Source organism: Sapajus apella, unplaced genomic scaffold, assembly GCF_009761245.1.
Source record: "Sapajus apella isolate SASKATOON/1434 unplaced genomic scaffold, GSC_monkey_1.0 scaffold88, whole genome shotgun sequence".
Classification (NCBI taxonomy): Eukaryota; Metazoa; Chordata; class Mammalia; order Primates; family Cebidae; genus Sapajus; species Sapajus apella.
In genome coordinates, this window is record NW_022437028.1 from 6,164,777 (window position 1) to 6,179,781 (window position 15,005).

A 15,005-nucleotide genomic window follows, 5' to 3' on the forward strand; every position below is an offset into this window, starting at 1 on the left:
ACAGTGCACATGGGGGTGACGACCAAAACCACTGGCCAATGGGCTTTATTCTTCGTCCCTTTCCTTCCTCAAACACACCCCTGGGCAAATATCGGAGCTTTGTGGGTCCTATCAAGCCCTCTGAGATCACTAACAGGCTGTGACAGGCAGGGCAGGCCCCCGAGAAAGGCACTGTGTGCAAGTCAGCTGCCCCAAGTTCTGCCTGGGTTTGCCGTGATGGGTCCCTGCTTCCCTCTCCTCTCTGGACCTTGCACCCAAGGTACAGGGAGGTTGGCGGGAGTGGGTGGGCGCCTGTGTTGCAGTTCTGGGACTCCTAGCAGTTCTCCCTTAGGCAACACCAAACGCACACGGGTGGACAAACAGCAGCAGGGGCCATGCCAAGGGGGCTGCAGGACAGCCTGACCCTGCCTGAGTCCCTGGTGTCCAGCTTCAGGCCTCAAGCCTGCAACACTGGGACATGGGCTGGCGAGCACCCTAGACTTGGAGTTCTCTGGGATTCTTCCTCCCAAAGTAGTGCCAGGACCCCACTCCTCCCAGGTCTCACTCTGACCCCGCCTCCCAGGGGTGGCCGTGGTGTAGGCCTGGCCTGGGAATGCCTACCTGCAATGTCTGCTCGTTAGAATGCATGAGGTAGGCTATGGCCGCGGCACAGCTGCGGCTGATCCCTCGGGTGGAAAAGATCAGGATGACAGAGCCAAGCTGAATGTGACTTCCTGCAAAAAGAAGTGGGGTTTGGGTCATGCCTGGCCCTCATCCCTGTGGGCCTGGCTTGCTGTCAGACACTGGCCTCCATGGGCCCATGGTCCAAGAATGAGTTCAGGACCAGCCCACGCGACCTCGGAAAGTCCCATAATTTCTCTGGGTATCCGTTTTGTTGTCTAGCAAGTGGGCATCCTTCAGACCTGGCTGGAAGCTCTGGTGAATCATGCCTGGGTAACCAGCATCACCAGGCAAGGACCTTTTCCTGAACTCCAGGCTTCTAGCCCAGGAAGCTCTGTTACCAACTGGCCTCCCAGGATGAGGCAGACAGGACCATTATCGACTCAGAAACATTCAGGAGCTGACAGAGGCAGTGTAGCCTCAGTGCCAATCTTGACTGCCACTTACTGGTTACGGGGCTTGAGTAAGATCCAACCCTACCCTTTCCCTTTCCCCTCCCCTCTCCTCTCCCTCCCACCCATATCATCTCCCCTCCCCCTCCCTCTCCCTCCTCCTCCCCACCCTTTTCCCCTACCCCTCCCCCTCCTCTCCCTTCCCCCTCCTTCCCCTCCCCATCCCCTTCTCCCCCCTCCCTACTTCCTCTCCCCGCTCCCCCTTCCCCCTTCTCATCCACTTTCCTCCCCTCCTTCTTTGTTGAGACTGTCTTGCTCTTGCTCAGGCTGGAGTGCAATGGTGCAACCTCCACCTCCCAGGTTCAAGCAATTCTCCTGCATCAGCCTCCCAAGTAGCTGGGATTACAAGTGACTGCCACCACATTCAGCTAATTTTTTTGTATTTTTAGTAGAGACAGGGTTTCACTATGTTGGCCAGGCTGGTCTCCAACTCACGGCTTCAGGTGATCTGCCCGCCTTGGCCTTCCAAGGTGCTGGGATTATGGGCGTGGGCCCCTGCATCTGACTTTTTTTTAAAATATAGACCTGGAGTCTCAGTATGTTGTTCACGCTGGTCTTGAACTCCTGACCTCAGGTGATCTGCCTGCCTCAGACTCTCAAAGTACTGGGATTACAGGCAAGAGCAACTGTGGCCAGCCTATTTTTATTTATTTTATTTTAGAGACTGGGTCTTGCTCTGTGGCCCAGGCTGGAATGCAGTGGTGCAATCACAGCTCACTGCAACCTTGAACTCCTGGGCTCAAGCCATCCTCCCACCTTAGCCTTCTAAGAAGCTGGGAACACAGGCATGTGCCACCAGGTCCAGCTAACTTTTTTTGCACAGATGGGGTCTCACAATGTTGCCCAGGCTGGAGGGTAAGTGGCTTTAAGCCACTGTGTCCTCATCTGGAAAATGGGACCACAGTATACTACCTACTCCACACGGTTTGGTTTTGTTCCATGCTGAGCCCAGTGCCTGGCGTGGAGATGTCAGCTACAATCACAGCACCCCTGAAGCTGTGAGTCCTGACCAGGGACAGGAAATCTAAGCTGGCACCTGAGGCTGGTCTGGCAACCCTCAGGAACTGAAGATAAGCATACCAAGTGCAAAATCACAGACTGCCAGGGCTGAAGGAGGATGCAGAAATGATGAAGGCCACATTCCTCACCATCTGAATAAAGAAACAGCACAGTTCATTCATTAAGGACTGGCTCACTGCTACCCAGGGAGGTGGGGCTGGATGGGGGCCTCTTTGGGCCACAGGGCTCTGCCATCTCAGGTGGGACACATGGGTTGTCTCAGCTTCAGGTCCTAGTTGAGTTACAGTTGACATCTGCTAGGCAAATAAAGAATAGTTGGGGCTGGGTGCAGTGGCTCACGCCTGTAATCCCAGTACTTTGGGAAGCTGAGGCAAGTGGATTGCTTGAGCTCAGGAGTTCAAGACCAGCGTAGGCAACATGGCAAAAACCCATCTCTACTACAAATACAAAAATTAGTTGGGCATGGTGGTGGCATGCCTGTAGTCCCAGCTACTTGGGAGGCTGAGGGAGGAGGATTCCTTGAGCCTAGAAGGTAGAGGTGGCAGTGGGCCAAGATTGCGATAAGGTACTCCAGCTTGGACGAATGAATGAGCCAGACCCTGTCTCAAAAAATTAAAGTTCAAAATAAGGGATGGCTGGGCCAAAACGCCATGCTCCAGCCCTTGGTACAGTGGCTCCGGCCAGGGGCTGTGTTGGTGCCAGACAGGCAGACATGGGGTGGGGACTCCGACCTGACTCAGCCCTGCTGTCTCTATGGATCTTACTCTCCTTGGGCAATCTGGAGCCCCAGTATTGAGTGAAAAAACCCACTCTCGATGAGTTAAGTAACTGGTGGGCATCACTTGGGCATGGGGCTCTTGTCTATAATCCCAGCACTTTGAGAGGCTGAGGAAGGAGGATCGCTTGAGGCTAGGAGTTCAAGACCTGCCTGGGCAACATAGTAAGACCCCAACTCCACCAACCAACCAACAAAAACAAAAGAAAATCTTGGAAGCTAGAGCTGAAAGGGCTTTGCAGTCCTCCTTCCATTCCACCCGTAGACCACAGACCAAGGATGAAGGTGTGGATGGAGAGAGATTTGCCTCCTGGTCCCAGAGCTCAGCCCAGAGCCTCTATGAGCATGTACACTTGTGGGCAGACATCATCCTCATTTTACAAGCCCAGAAGGGCACAGCTGTCTAGCCAGGGTCAAAGCCTAGGACGCTCAACCCACAATCTTGGGCCCCACACCCCCGGAGGTCAATGCCGTGGTCGCTCATTTCACTGAGGGCTCCTGAGACGCTGGACCTGTCCTGGAGCTCATCCCACCCAGGCTGCGCACGTGCCGGGCCCTGCCCTTTCTCTCCAGAGCACAGGGAGTCACGATCTGGAAGAAGCCTGTGAAGGAGGCGGCACTGCCCCTCTGCTTCCCAGACATAGGCCAGTGGCTACCTGGCCAAGGAACACTCCTTACCAGTGAAGTGACACAGGTGGCGTAAGAAGGGAAGAATCTGGGCTTCTGGGGAATCTTCTATCTGGATGTGCAGAAGCCTGTCAGCTTCACCTGCAAAACTACACAAAGGACCACACAGGTCATCAGGCGCAATGCAGAAGACATACAACCCCATTGTGGGGTTTTCATCACAGCAGAAAGGTTACAGGTAGGACGCTGAGCTTGTGTAAGGGGACTGTGCACAGGTAACTCAACCTCTCTGGGGAAAAAACATCCAGGCTGGGTGCGGTAGCCCATGCCTCTAAGCTCAGTAACTTGGGAGACAAGAGGTGGGAGGATCACAAAGCAAGAGTTCGTCTTTTTTATTTGAGACAGAGTCTTGTTCTGTTGCCCAGGCTGAAATGCAGTGGCACAATCTCAGCTCACTGCAATCTCTGCCTCCCAGGTTCAAGTGATTCTCCTGCCTCAGCCTCCCAGGTTCAGGTGATTCTCCTGCCTCAGCCTCCCAGGTTCAGGTGATTCTCCTGCCTCAGCCTCCCAGGTTCAGGTGATTCTCCTGCCTCAGCCTCCCGAGTGGCTGGGATTACAGGCATGTGCCACCATGCCTGGCTAATGTTTTTTTTAGTAGAGACGGGGTTTCACCATGTTGGCCGGGCTGGTCTCAAACTCCCAACCTCAGCTGATCCACCTGCCTTGGCCTCCCAAAGTGCTGGGATTATAGGCGAGCCACCACACCCAGCCAAAAAAATTTATTTTTTATTTTAAGCTCCCACTATGTGGGAGGGGATTCCACATAGCTGGAAATCCCCCTAAATTTTTTTTTAAGTACGTATCTTAGCCAGGCATGGTGGCTCACGCCTATAATCCCAGCACTTTGGGAGGGCAAGGCAGATCGCTTGAGGCTAGGGGTTCCTGACCAACCTGGGCAACATAGTGAGACCTCATCTGGGAAACAGTACAAGACCCTGTCTCTAAAATAATAAATTAAATAAATAAACAAGACCCTGTCTCTAAAATGAAATAAAAAATAAAATATAGTCTGGGCACAGGGGCTCACGCCTCTAATCCCAGCACTTTGGGAGGCTGAGGCAGGTGGATCATTTGAGGCCAGGAGTTCGAGACCAGTCCGGCCAACATTGTGAAACCCTGTCTCTACTAAAAAATACAAAAATCAACTGGGCATGATGGCACACACCTGTAGTCCCAGCAACATGGAAGGCTGAGACAGGAGAATTGCTTGAACCCGGGAGGAGGAGGTTGCAGTGAGCCAAGATTGTGCCACTGTACTCCAGCCTGGGTGACAGAGCAAGACTCTTTCTCAAAAATGAAAACAAATAAGTGTAAATATTAAAAAATAAAATGAAATACAAATTGATAGCATCTCCTGTACTTACAAGGGCCCCGTTTCCATGGAGACATTGATATGGGCTTTGATTTTCAAGTCCTTCTGAATTTTGGGGTCACAGGCTTGACTGAAATTGCCCAGGAAGACCTTTCCCGGCACAATTTCAATGGGATATGGCTGGAACGCATCCAGTTCCTGAAGTGGGGAAGAAGAAAGGCAGCTATGAGCGTATTTCTCAGGGAAGAGGGATGTTTGTCTCTTGAAACACAGCTCGGCAAGCAGGCATGGAAGGGCAGTTCCGGGACAGGGACAGTGACAGAGATCCAGACTTTGAAAGTGACTGGCATGCCGTAATGTGTGTGGGGCGCAGGGCAAGTCACGACAAAAGCACCAAACCGCAGTCTCACGGTGCAGAGTGCGGGGTCTCAGCACTGGTGTCTGTTTCCCTCCATGGCACCTGTGTACACTTGGCCAGGTACACAAAGGCTGTACTGAGGATGCTGCAGCCCAGAACTATAACAACCCAGCGTGTACTGGGGGCCTGGGAGGATGGAGAAGGACAGAGCTCTTATTACACTTGGAGACCACCAGAATTCAAACACCCCTCTCTCACTTTATACACACGTACACACTTTTTTTTTTGTCCAAACCTCACACACACATACATTTTTTTGAGACAGCATTTCACTCTTGCTGCCCAGGCTGGAGTGCAAGGGCATGATCTCAGCCCACCGCAACCTCCGCCTCCCAGGTTCAAGTGATTCCCCTGCCTAACCCTCCTGAGTAGCTGGGACTACAGGCGTGTGCCACCATGCCCGGCTAATTTTTTGTATTTTTAGTAGAGACGGGGTTTCACCATCTTGGCCAGGATGGTCTTGATCTCCTGACCTTGTGATCAGCCCACGTCGGCCTACCTAAGTGCTGGAATTATGGCATGAGCCACCACACCCGGCCACACATATATATTTTGAGACAGAGTCCCGCTCTGTTGCCCAGGCTGGGGTGCAGTGGTGAGATCTTGGCTCACTGTAACCTCCGCCTCCTGGGTTCAAGCGATTCTCTTGCCTCAGCCTCCCCAGTAGTTGGGATTACAGGTGTGCACCACTACAATTTTGTGTATTTTTGGTAGAGATGAGCTTTAGGCATGTTGGCCATGCTGGTCTTGAACTCCTGACCTCAAGTAATCCACCTGCCTTGGCCTCCCAAAGTGGTGATTACAGGCGTGAGCCACCATGCACAGCCTATCTTTTTCTTTTTTTAAGATACAGGGTCTCACTCTGCTACCCAGGCTGGAGTGCAAGTGGCTCAATCGCAGCTCGCTGCCGTCTTGACCTCCTGGGGTCAAGTGATTCTCCTGCCTCAGCCTCCCAGGTAGCTGGGACTACAATTGCACATGACTACACCCAGATAATTTTGATACTTTTATCTTTTGTAGAGATGGGTCTCGCTATGTTGCCCAGGCTAGCCTCAAACTCCAGACTGCAGTGATCCTCCTGCCTCAGCCTCCCAAAGTGCTGGGATACACGTGAGCCACCTGCATGCCCAGAAATGAATTCTGATTAAGCCAGAGTATGTGTAGAGGGGTAGAGAGAACAAGACAGGCCGGGCGCGGAGGCTCACGCCTATAACCCTAGCACTTTGGGAGGCCGAGGTGGGTGGATTACCTGAGGTCAGGAGATCAAGACCAGCCTGGCCATCATGGTGAAACCCCATCTTTAAAAAGAAAAAAAAAAAGAGAGAGAACAAGACAACTACTTAAATGGGAGTTTCCCGAGTTCCAGGTCCAACGTTATAATTAAAACTTTCGTTTATTTAAAACACAAAGTGAAGGATTATCGCTACATTTCCCAAAGTGTGTTCTAAGAAACACTAGTCCCCCATAAGGCACTATGAAAAAAAGGCTTCAGGAGTTCAGATAACCAAATGCAATCTGCCCCCATATCTGTGGGTTCCACATCCATGGATTCAAGCAAACTTGGATCAAAAATATCCAGAAAAAAAATTCATGGTTGTTACCGGGCGTGGTGGCTCACACCTGTAATCCCAGCACTTTGAGGGGGCCAAGATGAGCAGATCACCTGAGGTCAGGAGTTCGAGACCGGCCTGACCAACAAGGTGAAAACTCATCTTTATAAAAACAAAATTTTTAAAATAAAATTAAATAAAAAATTCATGGTTGTATCTGTACAGATCATGTACACACTTTTTTCTTGTCATTATTTCCTAAACAATACAGTATAACAATTATTTACATAGCATACACATTGTATTAGGTAATATAAATAATTTAGTGATGATTTAAGTATATAGGAGGGGCCAGGTGAGGTGGCTCACATCTGTAACCCCATCACTTTGGGAGGCCGAGGCAGGAAGATCACCTGAAGTCAGGAGTTTGAGACCAGCCTGGCCAACAATTGAAACCCTGCTTCCACTAAAAACACAAAAATCAGCCGGGCATGGTGGCGCATGCCTGTAGTCCCAGCTACTTGGGAGGCTGAGGCAGAAAAACTGCTTGATCCTGGGAGGTGGAAGTTGCAGTGAGCCGAGATCGTGCCACTGCACTCCAGACTGGGCCACAGAGCAAGACTCTGTCTCAAATAGATAAATAAACTATGTGGGAGGATATACTTAGGTTAGATGCAAATACTACACCATCTTATATCAGAAACTTGAAGATCCAAGGATTTTGGTATCTGCTGGGGGCCCTGGAACCAATCTCCATGGATACTTAAGGACAACTGTACAAATGGACAGCTGTACCTATGATTCCTCTTTCGGAAACAAGGTGTACATTTGCAATCAAAGGTTCGAAGGAAGTTGGGCACAGTGGCCGCTCACGTCTGTAATACCTGCACTTTGGGAGGCCAAGGGGAGAGGATCTCTTGAGCCCAGGAGTTTGAGACCAGCCTGGGTGACACAGCAAGAGCCTTGTCTCTACAAAAAAAAAAAAAAAATTGCTGGGTGTGGTGGTATATGGGTATAGTCCCAGCTACTCAGCAGGCTGAAATGGGAGGACCCCACAGGAGTGTGAGGTTACAGCGAGCTGTGACTGCATCACTGCACTCCAGCCGGTCTCTTCTATAAAAAAGAAACCAAAGAAAGCCAGGCACAGTGGCTCATGCTTGTAATCCCAGCAGCACTTTGGGAGGGCAAGGCAGGTAGATCACCTGAGGTCAGGAATTTGAGACCAGCCTGACCAACATGGTGAAACCCCATCTCTAAAAATATAAAAATTAGTCAGAAGTGGCAGTGCACGCCTGTAGTCCAAGCTACTCAGGAGGCTGGGGCAGGAGAATCGCTTGAACCCAGGAGGCAGAGGTTGCAGTGAGCTGATATCATGCCACTGCACTCCAGCCTGGTGACAAAAAAAAGAAAGAAAAGAAAAAGAAAAAGAAAAGAAAGAGGAAAAGAAAAGAAAAGAAAAGAAGGAAAACGCTGACCTTTGCCAAAAATCAAAATCAGTTCCAGAAGTCCCCTGGCTCCCAGTCTGACTCAGGAACAACATCTTAAGGACCTCCCACTACTTCACTGCCCGTGTGGGTACTTCAGAGCCACCTGAACTCAGCACACCTCATTCCCTCCCCCACAGCAGTGAACCCTCTGCAAGCCCACAACCTTCCCAAGCCACTAGCTTCAAAAGCCATTAGCAAAGAACAGACACCAAGCTGAGCCAGTTCTCAAGCCTGTGACACGGAGAGGCATGACCCCACTGCCTGCAGGCGGGCCCAATGCTTACTCCAGCATGTGGGCTGTCCCTAACTGGGACACTCAGCCTGCTGGTGCCAAGTGAAATCCCCCTTTCAATTTCCACTTGAAAAATCTCACTAAAAGGCCAGGCGTGGTGGCACACACTTGTAATCCAAGCACTCTGGGAAGCTGAGGTGCATGGATCACCTGAGTTCAGGAGTTTGAGACCAGCCTAGCCAACATGGTGAAACCCCATCTGTACTAAAAATACAAAAATTAGCCAGATGTGGTGGTGGGTGCCTGTAATCCCAGCTACTCTGGAGGCTGAGGCAGGAGAATCACTTAAACCTGGGAGGTGGAAGTTGAAGTGAGCCAAGATCGTGCCTCCAGCCTGAGCAACAGAGACACAGTCTCAAAAGAAAAAAAAAACTGCAAAAATCCCAGCAAATCTATCAACCCTCTTCCTGCTATTTTGAAACCAGCTTCCTTTTCTGTGGTTGTGTGGGTTTGGCTGGGAAGAGGGTGTGGTGTGCATAAAAAAAACACCATACTGTAAATTGTGTGTGAATCCTCAGTGACACAATGCAAAGGAAATGAATATCTCAAATGAATGTGGCCAAACTGAGTCCACTGCCTTTCCTCCTAAAACCACCTTCTTCCCCGACCCCTCCCGAATGTTCCTCACAATGAACCATGTCATAGCCCCCCGTCACCGCCTAAAACCCGACCATCATCCCAGCACCCTCTCTCTCCCATGCCCTCATGTCTGATCAGTGCTACCTCCTAAATCTTTCTTATTTTTTTTTTAATGAGATGAAGCCTCACTCTGTCGCCCAAGCTGGAGTGCACTGGTATGATCTTGGCTCACCGCAACCTCCGCCTCCTGGGTTCAAGTGATTCTCCTGTCTCAGCCTCCTGAGTACCTGGGATTACAGGCATGTACCACCACACCCAGCTAATTTTTGTATTTTTAGTAGAGACAGGGTTTCACCATGTTGCCCAGACTGGTCTTGAATTCCTGACCTCAAGTCATCCACCCACCTTGTCCTCCCAAAGTGCTGAGATCTTTCTTTTTTCTTAAGAGATGGGGTCTTGTTCTGTCACTCAGGCTGGAGTTCAGGGGCACAATCATGGCTCACTGCAGCCTCAAATTCCTGGGCTCAAGCGATCCTACCTACCTCAGCCTCTGAGTAACTGCAACTATAGGTGTGTGTCACAATGCCAAGCTATTTTTTTTCTTTAATTTTTGTGTAAATAAGATCTCGCTATGTTGTCCTGGCCTCACGCGATCCTCCCACCTCTTTGACCTCCCAAAAGTGCTGGGATTCCAGGCTTGAGCCACCACAGCTGGCCAGTCACCTACATTCTAAAGATAGCCACAGACAAGTAACCCAATCCAACCTTCACAGACATGCCAGCCACAACCCTACTACCTCTTCCTGATTCGGTAAGACTAGGGGTGAAGGCAAGTTACAGGAATACGCACATGTCAAAATGGACCACATCGGGCCCTTTTAAATATGTGCAGTTCATCATGTCAATTACACCTTGTTAAAGCTGCAGAAATGAGGGGGTGGTGATGATGAGTTATCAGCAGTGTAGGGTTTGCAGAGAAAAAACTAATCGCTCTGCACCCTGCAAAGCCACGAAGGGGTCCTCCAAGAGCAAGGAGGCATTCTAATCAAGATAAGACTTGATTCAGATTTGAGGCTGGGACATCAAACGGCCCTGACTTATGCTAGACTGACTGCCTTTACTTCCTTTATTTAACTTATCGTATACCTGTTGAGCTGAAATTCACAGTGCTGTTATTTCAGTGGAAGAAGGGAATGTCTTTGGGAGCCAGACACACATACCCTGGATCTGGGAACATGTCTGACCTCAGGCAGGAGTCCCTGCCTTATCACACAGGATCACTGTGGGGTTCTGATGAAGGAATGTGGGCATGTGGGGCAAGGGACGGGTCATGGGCTTTCCTCTACACCCTCACTGCCTTCTCACCTCATCCAGGATTATTTGAAAGGAGACTCCAGACGTCACATCATTTCACCTGTAAATATTTTGTTCTGTATGTCTAAAAGATAGGGATCTGTATTTTTATTTTTTTAGAGACAGGGTCTCTATGTTGCCCAGGCTGGAGTGCAGTGGCTATTCACAGGCGCGATCCCACTACTGATCAGCATGGGAGTTTTGACCTGCTCCATTTCCAACCTGGACCGGTTCACCCCTCCTTAGGCAACCTAGTAGTCCCCCGCTCCCAGGAGGTCATCATATTGACACTGAAATTAGTGCGGACACCCAATCGGCATAGCACACAACAGCCCAAAACTCCTGGACTCAGGCAATCCTCCCACCCCAGCCTCCCAAATAGCTGGGACTACAGGCATGCACCACCATGCCTGGCGGGACTTGCACTGTTTAATAATAACTATAATAATGTTATTATTATGGCTATTAACCATATTATTGGTTATTATGCTTGATCTTCCAATTGAAGACTGGAAGAATCTTCAATTCTTTCAATTCTTTTTGAATTCAAAAAGCAACAATTCCTTAACACAATCAAACATCCTATGAATAGTCACATTTGCCCAGTCATCCTATACTATGACTTCTATTGAAGTTTTTGTAATCAAAAGTGGCCAGAAAGTATGGAATCTGCTCAAGAAGTTGCTAAGGGCAGGAACGGGAATACAGCTGAAGGCAACTGTTAGAAAAAGTTAAAACCAACCGGGTATGCTGGCTCACACCTGTAATCCCAGCACTTTGGGAGGCTGAGGCAGGCGGATCATGAGGTCAGGAGATGGAGACCATCCTGGCCAACATGGTGAAATCCTATCTCTACTAAAAATACAAACATTAGTAAGGCGTGGTGGTGCATGACTTTTGTAATCCCAGCTACTCAGGAGGCTGAGGCAGGAGGATCACTTGAACCTGGGAAGTGGAGGTTGCAGTGAGCGAAGGTCGCACCACTGTACTCCAGCCTGGGTGACAGAGTTAGATTCCATCTCAAAAAAGAAAGAAAAAGAAAAAGTTAAAACCACTTTCTGTTTACACTCCATTGTGTTCAGACTTCAATCAACCAGACATCTGTACACGGTACCCTCCAGGGACTGAGCCCTACCTGCCAATCACAGTCTGGTGCCAGCCTTAGACAGCTCCACCCAGTTCTCTTCCTCCAAAGCTCCTCCTCCTCCAGCTTTGGCTCTGGAAAGCTAAAGTGTCCCTTCTCTGGGCTCCAGATGTCTGGGGTGTCCCTTGCCCAACCACTGCCTTCCCCACAGATGCAGCAACGCACCAGCAGGAACTGGTATCTCAAAATTGTTTTGTTATAACAGAGCTGACCAGGAGTTGATAATGTTTGGAGCTAGGCGATGGACAGAGGGGTTTCATATATGATTCTCCTTTTGCATAAAAAAATCTATAATAGGCTGAGTGAGGTGGCTCACGCCTGTAATCCCAGCACTCTGGAAGGCCAAGGTGGGTGGATTACTTGAGGTCAGGAGTTGGAGACCAGCCTGACCAACATGGTGAAACCCTGTCTCTGCATAAAAAAAAAAAAAATTATAATAGAGATGGGGTCCCACTATATCCCCCAGGCTGGTCTTGAACTCCTGATATCAAGCAATCCTCTTGCCTTGGCCTCCCAGAGTGCTAGGACTACAGGTGTGAGTCACCATACCTGGCTGATTTTCTTCTTTTTTGGAGACAGGGTCTTGCTCTGTCAACCATGCTGGAGAGCAGTGGCAAGATCTCGGCTCACAGCAACCTCTGCCTTCTGGGTTCCAGTGATTCTCCTGCCTCAGCCTCCTGAGTAGCTGGGACTACGAGTGGGCCACCACACCCAGTGAATTTTTGTATTTTTGGTAGAGACAGGGTTTTGCCATGTTGCTCCGTCTAGTCTCAAACTCCTGAGCTCAAATGATCCAACCAACTCGGCCTTCCAAAGTGATGGGTTTATAGGTATAAGCCACCACACCGAGCTTCATTTTTTAAATTTTTTGTAGAGACGAGGTCTCACCATCTTGCTCAGGCTGGTCTCAAAAGTCCTGAGCTCAAGCAATCCACTTGCCTTGGCCTCCCAAAGTGCTAGGGGTACAGAGGCGTGAGCCATGAGCCTGATCAATCCTTCCCACATTTCTGTATTTTTGTATCCTCTGGATCCAGTTAGGATTTGTGGAACCAGACAGCCAAGAAAAAAGAGGTGGTCTCCGGCCGACATGACCCTGACTATCTGACCTTGGTATCGGTTCACCATCCAGATCTCCCTGGGGGAAGCCTGCCCTCTGAACAGGCTCCACTGTTTCAACTGCACAGTGATCAATTCCTCATAAAGAACTGGGGCCGGGCACAGTAGCTCACACCTTAATTGCAGCACTCTGGGAGGCCAAGGTGGGTGGATCACTTAAAGTCCGGAGTTTAAGACCAGTCTGGGTAACACGATGAAACCCTGTCTCTACTAAAAATACAAAAAATAGCCAGGCATGGGGGTGCACACCTGTAGTCCCAGCTACTCAGGAGGCTGAGGCAGGAGAATCGCATGAACCCAGGAGGTGGAGGTTGTGGGGAGCCGAGATTACGCCACTGTACTCTAGCCTGGGCAACAGAGTGACTCTGTCTCAAAATAAATAAATAAATAAAAACCAAAAACTGGACCTGGACTCCTGGCAGCCCCACGTTCATTTCTGCAGCCCAGTCTCCCCCATCCCATCCACTTTCTCTACATCCTCTGCCCCATTCTCCTGTTTCTCCTACTCGGTCACCTGCTAGTCAGTTTCCAGGCCCATCCTTCCCATCTGGGCCTGCCTCTGCTCAGCATTTTGCCCTACCTGAGGCATCCAGATGATCTTCTGGGTCCGGAGGAAGTGGTACATGCCTGAGAAACGCTCATAGCCTCCTTTCAGGATGTAGACGGGGTGGCAGGTGAGGCGGGTCAGCATCCTGCCATACTGAATGGCTGCTCGAGGCATCACATCTGAGAGTGGAGACCAAAGACATGAATGTTTCCTGTGTATCTGCCATTGGTCTCGAGCTGGGATAGATGGCCACTTTCTTTTAAAATGCAATTTTTTTTTTTGAGATAGAGTCTCACTCTGTCACCCTGGCTGGAATTCAGTGGTGTGATCTCGTCTCACTGCAACCTCTGCCTCCCTGGTTTAAGTGATTCTCCTAATTTTTAGTAGAGACGGGGTTCACCATGTTGGCCAGGCTGGCCTCAAGCTCCTGACCTCAGGTGATCCATCCTCCTTGGCCTCACAAAGTGCTGGGATTACAGCTGTGAGCCACTGTGCCTGACCTGAAATGCAATTATTTAGGAAGCTGAAACAAGCATAGAGATGAGTTACAATTAAAATTTTAAAAGCAGCTTACCACCAGGTTGCTGGTTTTTTTGTGGGGTTTTTTTTTTTTTTTTTTTTGAGACAGGGTCTCACTCTATCTGGATGGAGTCTAGTGGTGCAGTCTCAGCTCAATGCAACCTCTGCCTCCTGGGCTCATGCCATCCTCCTGCCGCAGCCTCCAGAGTAGCTGGGTCTACAGGTGTGCACCACCACATCTGGCTTAATTTTGTATTTTTTTTCGTAGCGTCACTTTTTTTTTTTTTTAAATAAAAAATATGGAACGCTTCATGAATTTGCGTGTCATCCTTGTGCAGGGGCCATGCTAATCTCTGTATCGTTCCAATTTTAGCATATGTGCTGCTGAAGCGAGCACTGTAGTGTCACTTTTTTGCCCAGGTTGGTCTCGAACTCCTGAGCCCAAGCAATCTGCCTGCCTCAGCCTCCCAAAGTGCTGAGATTACAGGCATGAGCCACCATGCCCAGCCTAGGTTAATCTTCTTTTCTGTAAACTCCGAGATATATGTATTATATGATATACAACATCATCCATTACAACATCATGGAAAAATCTGAGTTTTACAGAAACTCCCAGCTCCAGTTAACCACTCACATGTACACATATGGTTTACATATTATTTATATAAACCATATGTTGTATATCATAAAATTCACCCGTTTAAAATGTAAATTTCAAAACATATAGACCAATTGAATGAAATAGATAACCCAGAAATAAAGCCACACACCTATAACCACTTGATCGTCAACAAACTTGACAAAAATAAGCAATGGAGGCTGGGTATGGTGGCTTACACCTGTAATCCCAGAACCTTGGAAGGCACAGGCAGAGGACTGCCTGAGCCCAGGAGTTTGACACTGGCCTAGGCAACATGGCAAGACCCCGTCTCCATCCCCCCACCACCAAAAAAAAAAATACAAAAAAATTAGTTAAGTATGGTTGTGGGCACCTGCAGTTCCAGCTACTAGGGAGGCTGAGGCAGGAGGATCACCTGAGCCAGGGAGGTTGAGGCTGTAGTGAGCCATGGTTGTGCCACTGCACTCCAGCCTGG

The 15,005-nt window shown here is 49.5% G+C and overlaps 1 protein-coding gene and 1 non-coding gene across 18 annotated transcripts in view; both read right to left on the minus strand.

The window, feature by feature from the left end:
• The window catches only part of STYXL1 (serine/threonine/tyrosine interacting like 1), a 56,313-nt gene that overhangs the window by 5,837 nt on the left and 35,471 nt on the right, over positions 1 to 15,005 (minus strand). For 8 of the 17 annotated variants that reach the window (XM_032255012.1, XM_032255010.1, XM_032255014.1 and 5 more), the window contains 4 exons: positions 13,426 to 13,571; positions 4,959 to 5,104; positions 3,586 to 3,683; positions 601 to 713 (listed from right to left, as the gene is read on the minus strand). In XM_032255012.1, coding sequence (XP_032110903.1) covers positions 601 to 713; positions 3,586 to 3,683; positions 4,959 to 5,104; positions 13,426 to 13,571 — 503 coding nt within the window. Of the gene's footprint in view, positions 1 to 600; positions 714 to 3,585; positions 3,684 to 4,958; positions 5,105 to 13,425; positions 13,572 to 13,824; positions 14,011 to 15,005 lie in introns of those variants that run through there. The other 9 variants (XM_032255019.1, XM_032255016.1, XM_032255020.1 and 6 more) reach the window with 3 other exon arrangements.
• On the minus strand, positions 14,205 to 14,308 carry LOC116534668. Its single transcript, XR_004261816.1, has one exon. It is a non-coding gene; the product is annotated as a U6 spliceosomal RNA (small nuclear RNA).